Below are 9,700 nucleotides of genomic sequence, written 5' to 3' on the forward strand. Positions count from 1 at the left end.
TAAATTCGCTGTGTGATTCAGGGAACTCAAACTGGGTCTCTGGAACAACCTGCTGCTGCTGCTAAGTCGCTTCAGTCGTGTCCTACTCTGTGCGACCCTATAGACGGCAGCCCACGAGGCTCCCCCGTCCCTGGGATTCTCCAGGCAAGAACACTGGAGTGGGTTGCCATTTCCTTCTCCAACGCATGAAAGTGAAAAGTGAAAGTGAAGTCAGTCGTGTCCGACTCTTAGCGACCCATGGACTGCGGCCCACCAGGCTCCTCTGTCCATGGGATTTTCCAGGCAAGAGTATTGGAGTGGGGTGCCATTGCCTTCTCTGCTGTAACAACCTAGACCTATGTAAACCTATGGCTGATTCATGTTGATGTTTGGTAGAAACCAACACAATACTGTAAAGCAATTATCCTTCAAATAAAAATAAATAAAAAATTTTAAAAGATCATATATTTGGTAAATACATGCAGTTCATTCATTGTGAGCATAGTGCTCATGTCAAGCTAAACCAGATACAAGGTTATATTTTCAACACAGCCTTCCACTTTCATTTTATCGTCATCTCTATCAGAGGTCAGTAAACTCAGTCCTCCCTTGGTATCCATGAAGGACTGGTTCCAGGAACCCCACAGATACCTAAATCTGCAGATGTTCAAGTCCCTGATATAAAACGGTATATATTTGCATATAATGTATGCACATTCTCCCAAGTACTTTAAATCACTTCCAAATAACACCTAATATTAATGCAATGTAAATACTATGCAAATAGTTGCCAGCATAGGGCAAATTAAAGTTTTGCTCTGGATAACTTTCTAAATTTTTTTTCTCCCGAGTATTTTCAACCCACAGTTGGTTGAATCTGTGGATTCGAAACCCAGAGATACTGACGGCTGCCAGTAACAATGTCTTTACATTCCTTGGGTAAGTAAACATTTAAAATTAAAGCACAGGGACTTCCCTGATGGTCCGGCAGTTAGAACTATGCATTCCCAATGTAGGGAGTCCAGGTTCAATCCCTGGTCAAGGAACTAGATCCCATATGCTGCAACTATGACCTGGTGCGGCCAAATAAATTTTTTTTTTTGAAATTAAAGCACAAACTGTGACATATTTCGATTGTAGTTACTTTTCATCAGAATAGAATTCATTTATATATTTTCTTATCTGCTCTTTAGGGTCAGGCTGGGACGTGCACGTGCGGACCATTTGCTGCAAATCTGCAATGCTTGCACCTGGACACACCTCTCCCTGAGTGACAAAATACAAAGATACTATATTGGACTAAAAATAACTTCATGCATGCTCAGTTAGGGCAAATCCTGGATAAGAGATACAAAAAGACCAAAAAACCCAACAGCCACTGTTGAAGACCTTGGAGCAAAAGCAAGGTACAGTTCATTCCCCCAACTCCTGCCCTGGAGGCGCACACGACCACCTAAGTGGTGGGCGACCACCTAAACCACCCCTCCGACCTGACTTGAACTCTGGACGCACCCTTGCGTGTTCAGTCGCTCAGTTCTGTCTGACTCTGTGATCCCATGGACTGTAGCCCGCCAGGCTCCTCTGTCCATGGGAGTTTTTCCAGGCAAGAATAGTGGAGAAGGTTGCCATTTCCTCCTCCAGGGGATCTTCCTGACCCAGGGGTCCAGCCCAGTGTGTCTCCTGCCCTCCACACAAATAAGTAACAAGCTTGCCCACCGACCTCCCCCACGGAGTGAGCAAAGGAACCTGTTGGTTCTCACTCCCCAGCTGCTGCAGCAGGGGCCCCAATAAAGCCTTGCCTGAATTTCCTGTCTGGACTCTGATCAATTTCTATTGACTAAGGAGGCCAGGAACCCTAGTAGTAACATTTATATTAACATCAACTGTATCTTCACTCTGCCATCCTTTCATTCAATAGTTTCAGAGCATCTGTTCTGTTCCAGGCTTCGTCCTAAGCACTGGAGAAACCATGGGGAACAGGACAAGACAGGATCCCTGAATCACAGAGCTCTCAAACACCAAAACTTAATGTCTGAGCAGTAACAAGTATATAAAATCTTGTTTAATGAACTTAAGTACAGAAAAACCACTGCAAACATTTTTCACACAACAAACAAACTACAGACTTTTTAAATGCCCTGCCTATTGACACATGCTACTGTTCAAGTACCCACGTTACTATTATTATAGAATCAGCCCCATAAACCCGGGTTGTTGTTGGTTTTATTTTTTTTCCCTAAGATGTGACTTTTATCCATTTTTTACTTTTTTGCAAAATCCTTTTGACCTGAAATTCTAAACTCTAGCTGGCCCCCAAATTTTATTTTTAGAGACTTCAAAAAAATAGAACTATTTTTACTAACTTTTCTCTGTCTCCCAGATTGAGCTGTATATCAGCAGATTTAAGATGACTAAAACTGGAACTTCCCTGGTGGTCTAATAACTAAGACTCCACACTCCCAACGCAGGAGGTCCCGGTTCAATCCCCGGTCAGAGAACTCGATTCCACATGCCACAACAAAAGATCCTGCATGCCATAGCTAATACCCAACGCAGTCAAATAAAGATATAAATATTTTTTTAAAAAAGATGACCATCACTCAGATACAGCCAAATGATTAGTCTTAATCTCTCTCCTCTTCCCCTACCTGTCTCCCACCACACCTCACTTTTCTGAAAGGAAGGTCTGCACCAGCTGCTACTAACACTGAGCCAGAACAAGTGTCTAAGAGTCCAGCTTCTGGAATTGGCCTTCTCCTTCTCGCCTCCAACATGTTTCTCTCCTAATCACGTCAGCTCCTCTCACAGTAGTCATCAGTGCACCTGCTCAAGCCTCAACTGTAAAAGCAGAAAGCACTTTTGCTCACCCTTATTTTTAGAGATTTAAGCCTGACACCAGACAGCGTTCTCCTCCTTCAGGCTACACCTTGGCCTGGAAATGCAGTCAGCTGAGTGACCTCAGGAAGCCACTGCCTACTCTATCTAGGCCTGTAGACTCAGGTTTAAGCATCTATTATGGAAACTCAATCAGAACAAGAAACATGACTTTTATGTACTTCTCAAAACAGTAGTGGCAACGTACGACACTTAATAAAAATACGAGCTGAGGAGGATGAGAGTTGGCCCGTTTCTAGGCAAAATTGGGGACAAAGAATCAGCTGAAAATTTCCTGGATACCTTCCCTCCTCCTTACGTTTACTCTTCCCACAATTAGAACTACTACTACTACTAAGTCACTTCAGTCGTGTCCGACTCTGTGCAACCCCATAGACAGCAGCCCACCAGGCTCCCCTGTCCCTGGGATTCTCCAGGCAAGAACACTGGACTGGGCTGCCATTTCCTTCTCCAATGCATGAAAGTGAAAAGTGAAAGTGAAGTCGCTCAGTCGTGTCCAACTCTTCGAGACCCCATGGACCGCAGCCTCCCAGGCTCCTCCATCCATGGGATTTTCCAGGCAAGAGTACTGGAGTGGGGTGCCATTGCCTTCTCCGACAATTAGAACAGTTCTCTCCAAAGCTGGGTGTCCCAGGCAATCCAGTGGGGTGCAAGAAGCGAATACTCAAACTGTCTGGTTTACTTAAAATGAAGAAATTCAATTTTCCTAATATACAGATTGCCTCTGTATATTATGGCATCACTGATGCCGCAATGAACTCTGAACTTGGGCAAATTCTGGGAGATGCTGAGGGACAGGGAGGCCTGGCATGCTGCAGTCCATGGGGTCACAAAGAGGCGGACACAACTGGCTGACTGAACAACAGCAACACATTGCCTACAGGCCTTCACTCAGTCCACAAGTCAACTAGCCACAAGAGTTCCGAGTGTCTGTTCAAGGGAAGAGGAGGGCTCTGACCCACCAGGCTATTACCTGCTGAGGACACGTGAAGCTTATGTGCACTCAATTAAGTGGACAGGTGGATTCTATTCTTCTAAGCAGCAGAAGAGTTACAACATTGTACTGAAAAGGAGAGTGATCATGAAATTCTTTTGGCTACACAGGTTCACTGGTTTTCTCATGGAAAAGTACTTAAAACACCTCTTAAATTTAAAGCTGAGTTACAGTTTTTTTCCCCACAAAAGTTCCAAATTGACAGACTCTCGCTGGGATGACCAGTGACTGCCAGGAATACGTGCGTGCTCAGTCACTTGCGTTGTATCTGACTCTTTGTGACCCCGTGGCCTGTAGCCCACCAGGCTTCTCTGTCCACGGGATTCTCCAGGCAAGGATACTGGAGCGGGTGCCATGCCCTTCTCCAGGGGATCTTCCCAACCCAGGGATCGAACTGGTGTCTCCTAAGTCTCCTGCAATATAGGCATATTCTTTACCGCTGAACTACTTGATAAATATTTACAAAACAACAAAGGTACTTTGTTCCATCAAAGAAAGTGTGTTGTTTTTAAAATACGTGAAAAAGTAAATACTGTTCTAAAGAAATGCATGCCTTGGAAAGAATTTTGAAAAATAGGTGTTTGGAAATGTGTCGTCTTTTGTTGCTGAAAAGCTGGAACTGTGTTACTCTAAAAGCTCTTACATTTGTACATTTTAAAAACACAGAAACAGAATTTTCTAACATATTTCAATATTTTGCAAGAGAAGAATGAACTTTGAATCCATTGTTTATAACATTAAAACACAACACCTTCCTACCAGGAAGTACTGAATTCCACTTTAAAAATGAACATATACTGGCCAAGTTTCTACATTAAAAAAAAAAAAAAAACAAAACTAGAATAATTGGAGGATGGAGCAGAAGTACAAGTACCACGGTTCAGGAAACTCTCACAGGGTCTGGTTTTTAGAAAGGCTGCTCACTTAGTTTAACACTCTATCACTGCATCTTGAAAAGAAAAATGCAAAAAAGCAAAATGGCTGTCTGGGGAGGCCTTACAAATAGCTGTGAAAAGAAGAGAAGCGAAAAGCAAAGGAGAAAAGGAAAGATATACTCATTTGAATGCAAAGTTCCAAAGAATAGCAAGGAGAGATAAGAAAGCCTTCCTCAGCGATCAGTGCAAAGAAATAGAGGAAAATAATAGAATGGGAAAGACTAGACATCTCTTCAAGAAAAGTAGTGATACCAAGGGAACATTTCAAGCAAATATGGGCTCAATAAAGGAAAGAAATGGTATGGACCTAACAGAAGCAGAAGATATTAAGAAGAGGTGGCAAGAATACACAGAAGAACTGTACAAAAAAAGATCTTCATGACCCAGATAATCACAATGGTGTGATCACTCACCTAGAGCCAGACATCCTGGAATGTGAAGTCAAGTGGGCCTTAGGAAGCATCACTACGAACAAAGCTAGTGGAGGTGATGGAATTCCAGTTGAGCTATTTCAAATCCTGAAAGACGATGCTGTGAAAATGCTACACTCAATATGCCAGCAAATTTGGAAAACTCAGCAGTGGCCACAGGACTGGAAAAGGTCAGTTTTCATTCCAATCCCGAAGAAAGGCAATGCCAAAGAATGCTCAAAAGTTGTGCTCAAAGAATGCACAACTGCATTCATCTCACCCGCTAATAAAGTAATGCTCAAAATTTTCCAAGCCAGGCTTCTTCAACAGTACGTGAACTGTGAACTTCCAGATGTTCAAACTGGTTTTAGAAAAGGCAGAGGAACCAGAGATCAAATTGCCAACATCTGCTGGATCATCAAAAAAAGCAAGATAATTCCAGAAAAACATCTATTTCTACTTTATTGATTACGCCAAAGCCTTTGACTGTGTGGATCACAATAAACTGTGGAAAATTCTGAAGGAGATGGGAATACCAGACCACCTGACCTGCCTCTTGAGAAACCTGTACACAGGTCAGAAAGCAACAGTTAGAACTGGACATGGAACAACAGACTGGTCCCAAATAGGGAAAGGAGTACGTCAAGGCTGTATATTGTTACCCTGCTTGTTTAACTTCTATGCAGAGTACATCATGAGAAATGCTGGGCTGGATGAAGCACAAGCTGGAATCAAGGTTGCTGGGAGAATATCAATAACCTCAGATATGCAGATGACACCACCCTTGGCAGAAAGTGAAGAAGAACTAAAGAGTTTCTTGATGAAAGTGAAAGAGGAGAGTGAAAAAGTTGGCTTAAAGCTCAACATTCAGAAAACGAAGATCATGGCATCTGGTCCCATCACTTCATGGCAAACAGATAGGCAAACAGTGGAAACTTATTTTGGGGGGCTCCAAAATCACTGCAGATGGTGATTTCAGCCATGAAATTAAAAGACGCTTACTCCTTGGAAGGAAAGTTATGACCAACCTAGACAGCATATTAAAAAGCAGAGACATTACTTTGCCAACAAAGGTCCATCTAGTCAAGGCTATGGTTTTTCCAGTAGTCATGCATGGATGTGAGAGTTGGACTATAAAGAAAGCTGAGTGCCGAAGAACTGATGCTTTTGAACTGTGGTCCTGGAGAAGACTCTTGAGGGTCCCTTGGACTGCAAGGAGATCCATCCAGTCTATCCTAAAGAAGATCAGTCCTGAGTGTTCATTGGAAGGACTGATGTTGAAGCTGAAACTCCAATACTCTGGCCACCTGATGCGAAGAGCTGACTCACTGGAAAAGACCCTGATGCTGGGAAAGATTGAAGGCCGGAGGAGAAGGGGATGACAGAGGATGAGATGGTTGGGTGGTACCACCGACTCAATGGACATGGGTTTGGGTGAACTCTGGGAGTTGGTGATGGACAGGGAGGCCTGGCTTGCTGCGGCCCGTGGGGTCACAAAGAGTTGGACATGACTGAGCAACTGAACTGAACTGATATGCATAATTTTTGAACAAGCAGCTCCACAATTTCATTTTGCAATACACTCTGAAAATTATGCAGCTGGCTCTGGAACTCAGGAGTCAATGTAGTTTTCATTTGAATTTACGTATTTTTGAGGTATTTTCTCAGTGACGACAACCACAAAATTCAAGTATGAATGTAAAACCAACTTTGAACGGCTATATCATGCTGCTAAACTACACTTGTCAAAAATAATTATATGTGATTAATACTTGTTTATTTATAACTAGTTATACACAATCACAAATAAAACATTTAGAGAAAGCAAAACTATTTGGAGCTGTTACTAAAGAAAATTAAAAGCATTTTTATTTTTATATTTATAGTACACACAAATTAATGTCATACATGCATATCATTTATAAATAAATTAGCATCTATTTCATAAGAATATACTGCATGTTCAACAACTTGTCAAAAAACTTTCTAAAACAGACCTAGCCTCCTAATGATAATCTTTTCCTTTTGGAGCCCAAACTCCGAAATTACTCCCTCTTCCGGCAATACTTTACTCAGCAATACTTCAGGAGAGGGAGGGAGGCAGTGACCAGCTTGGTTGGTAAAGAGGATTCAGAGTCAGGACTGGGTTCAAACCCAAGCGTCCTCTGTGATGTAGCCGCATTTGTTAACCTTTCACCTGATTAGTGCTCAGAGTAGTGTGACGCTCATGTGTAAGGACCTGGCACACCTCCAGACGCTGATGAAGTACCAGTGACACCGGCATCCACACAGGTGTTTCCAGTAGGAGCCTGATGCACTCAGCACCCTTGTCTCTACCTGGTCCCCTCGCCCCAGTGACTGGATGGTGGCAACACTTCAGGTTGTGAGTGAGCTGCGTCTTTCTGGTGACTCCGGAGTGGTAATACTGATATAACTCAAAGGTTTCTCTCTTTAAATATACCAGGGGATCTAACTGCTATTAACTTCTCTTCATAAGCTCAGGGAGATGAAGGGCCTGGACGGAGGGGCGTCGGTGAGGCCCTCGGGGACTCAAGGCCCGGCCGGGCGCTCCCTGGGTGACAGATGCAGCAGGACAGGACCACCGTTCAGTCCATCCCAGGAGTGCAGCTTCGGACTTTCTCCTGGGCTCGCCCCAACGGAACCTCAGCCCTTCACCTCGCGTGCTTCACCCATCCCGGCCTCGAGCGGCTTGTCCCCGAGGGCAGTGCTCCCCAAGATTACTCCGGGGGCCGCGGAGCCCCGCAGGAGTTCCCCAAGAGAGTGCTAGGGAAAGGGTCCGACCCCTTCGCCTCAGGGTGGCTGCCCCGCGCGGGGAGGGAGCCCGCCCCCCGCGGTCTCCCGGGACCTTACCTGGATGGTGTGGCCGCTGCCTGGGGCGGTGGGGCCCCCCACCAACTTGCAGTACAGCTCGGGCCGGGGCCGCGCGACCCCGGGCTCCCGCTCCCCACAGGTGGCGGTGGCCCAAATCCTGGCTGCCTCGGCCAGGTTGAAGTAGGGCGGGTGCAGGCTGAGCCCGGCCGGGGACTGGGGGTGTCGAGCCGCCGCGCACCCCGCCTGCACCAGCAGCAGCGACAGCAGCGGCAGCACCGACCCCGGTACCCAGTCCCGAGCCCGCCCGGCCGCTGCCATCCCGCCGCGCGCGGTCCTCCTGGCTGGGCGGCCTGCGGAGGGGCTGGGGACCCCGCGGCCCCGCGAACGATGCTCACGCGACGAGCGAGCGCCGCCCGGGCGTGGGTGGTGGCGGCGGATGCGCGCCCGCGCCCCACGCGCCGGGTGCCGGCGGCGAGGGGGCGGCTCCTCGGGGCTGGAACGTGCCGCGGCCGCAGCGGGCACCCGCCCGACCAGGAACTGACAGCGCTGGGCCTCGGCCCGAAGACTGCGGCTCCGCCAGCGCGCTGCAAACTTCGCGGGCGGGGAGGGCCAGAGGCGTGTCCCGGTTCCCAGCCCCGCGGCTGAAGGGAGTCCCGGACCGCCCCACCTTCCCACTGCCCGGGCAGAGATCAGGTAGTCCGCTTCTCCGGAGCCTCTAGGTGGACCTCGGACTAGGGGCAAGGAGGTTCCGGCGAACAGGGTGAGACAGTAGCTGCCACCGCCTGCAGAACCTCCACCAGAGCCATTGTGGGTTCCCAGATGAGTTTCAGTTGTCGAAGGACAAGTCCCGTCAATTCTGTCACTGGGCGCCAACAAGATCTATGGCACTGCAGATACATCCTGAGGGTGGATCAAAGGCGCTCGGGGGTACTGGGAGTGACCGAAGGTATGCAACTTTAAGACAGCCACTAGGGCAAGCTGTAGTTTGCCAGGCTGTAAAGCCACCTCACTGGAAAGACTGATGCTGAAGTTGAAGCTGAAATTGTTCAGCCACCTGATATGAAGAGCCGACTGACTGGAAATGACCCTGATATTGAGAAAGATTGAAGGCAAAAGAAGAAGGGAGTGGCAGAGGATGAGATGGTTAGATAGCATCACTGACTCAATGGACGTGAATTTGAGCAAACTCAGAGAGATGGTGAAGGACAGGAGAGCCTGGCATGCCACAGTCCATAGGGTTGCAAAGAGTCAGACACGACTTAGCCTTAGCGACTGAACAACAACAAACAAACCTACCTTGGGGGAAATCCTTCAGACGCCCCATCTGCTGTGTTTTACAAGTAAACAGCAATGTTGAGTACGTTACTCTTAGCTGTCACATGGCCTCTGAGTAGAGGACAATAACTTCCCATCTCCCAGGGCTGAGGCTTGGTCTTGTAGGCAGGACACTTCACCAAAAAGGAGATGGCACAAGCCCTCTAACGATTGGAGGAGGGTGCCATTGCTGCAGGCCAGGACGAACAAAACTGCCTTGAGAAAGAAGGACCAGAGCTAGAGCTTCCAAAGATGGAGAAGGGAAAAAGAGGTCCAGTGTGAGAGCGCTCCTGGAACAAAAATTGAGATGAAGATTAAAATGGAACAGTTCAAAGAAGAGA

The 9,700-nt window shown here is 46.9% G+C and overlaps 1 protein-coding gene across 1 annotated transcript in view; it reads right to left on the minus strand.

The window, feature by feature from the left end:
- Nucleotides 1–8,500, minus strand: part of LAMA3 (laminin subunit alpha 3) — a 260,366-nt gene extending 251,866 nt beyond the window's left edge. The window contains exon 1 of the mRNA XM_061399727.1: nucleotides 8,085–8,500. Coding sequence (XP_061255711.1) covers nucleotides 8,085–8,363 — 279 coding nt within the window. The 5' untranslated portion in view covers nucleotides 8,364–8,500. The remainder of the gene's footprint in view (nucleotides 1–8,084) is intronic.
- Between the last annotated feature and the right edge of the window lie 1,200 nt (nucleotides 8,501–9,700).

The sequence above is a fragment of the Bos javanicus genome, chromosome 24 (genome assembly GCF_032452875.1).
Source record: "Bos javanicus breed banteng chromosome 24, ARS-OSU_banteng_1.0, whole genome shotgun sequence".
NCBI lineage: Eukaryota > Metazoa > Chordata > Mammalia > Artiodactyla > Bovidae > Bos > Bos javanicus.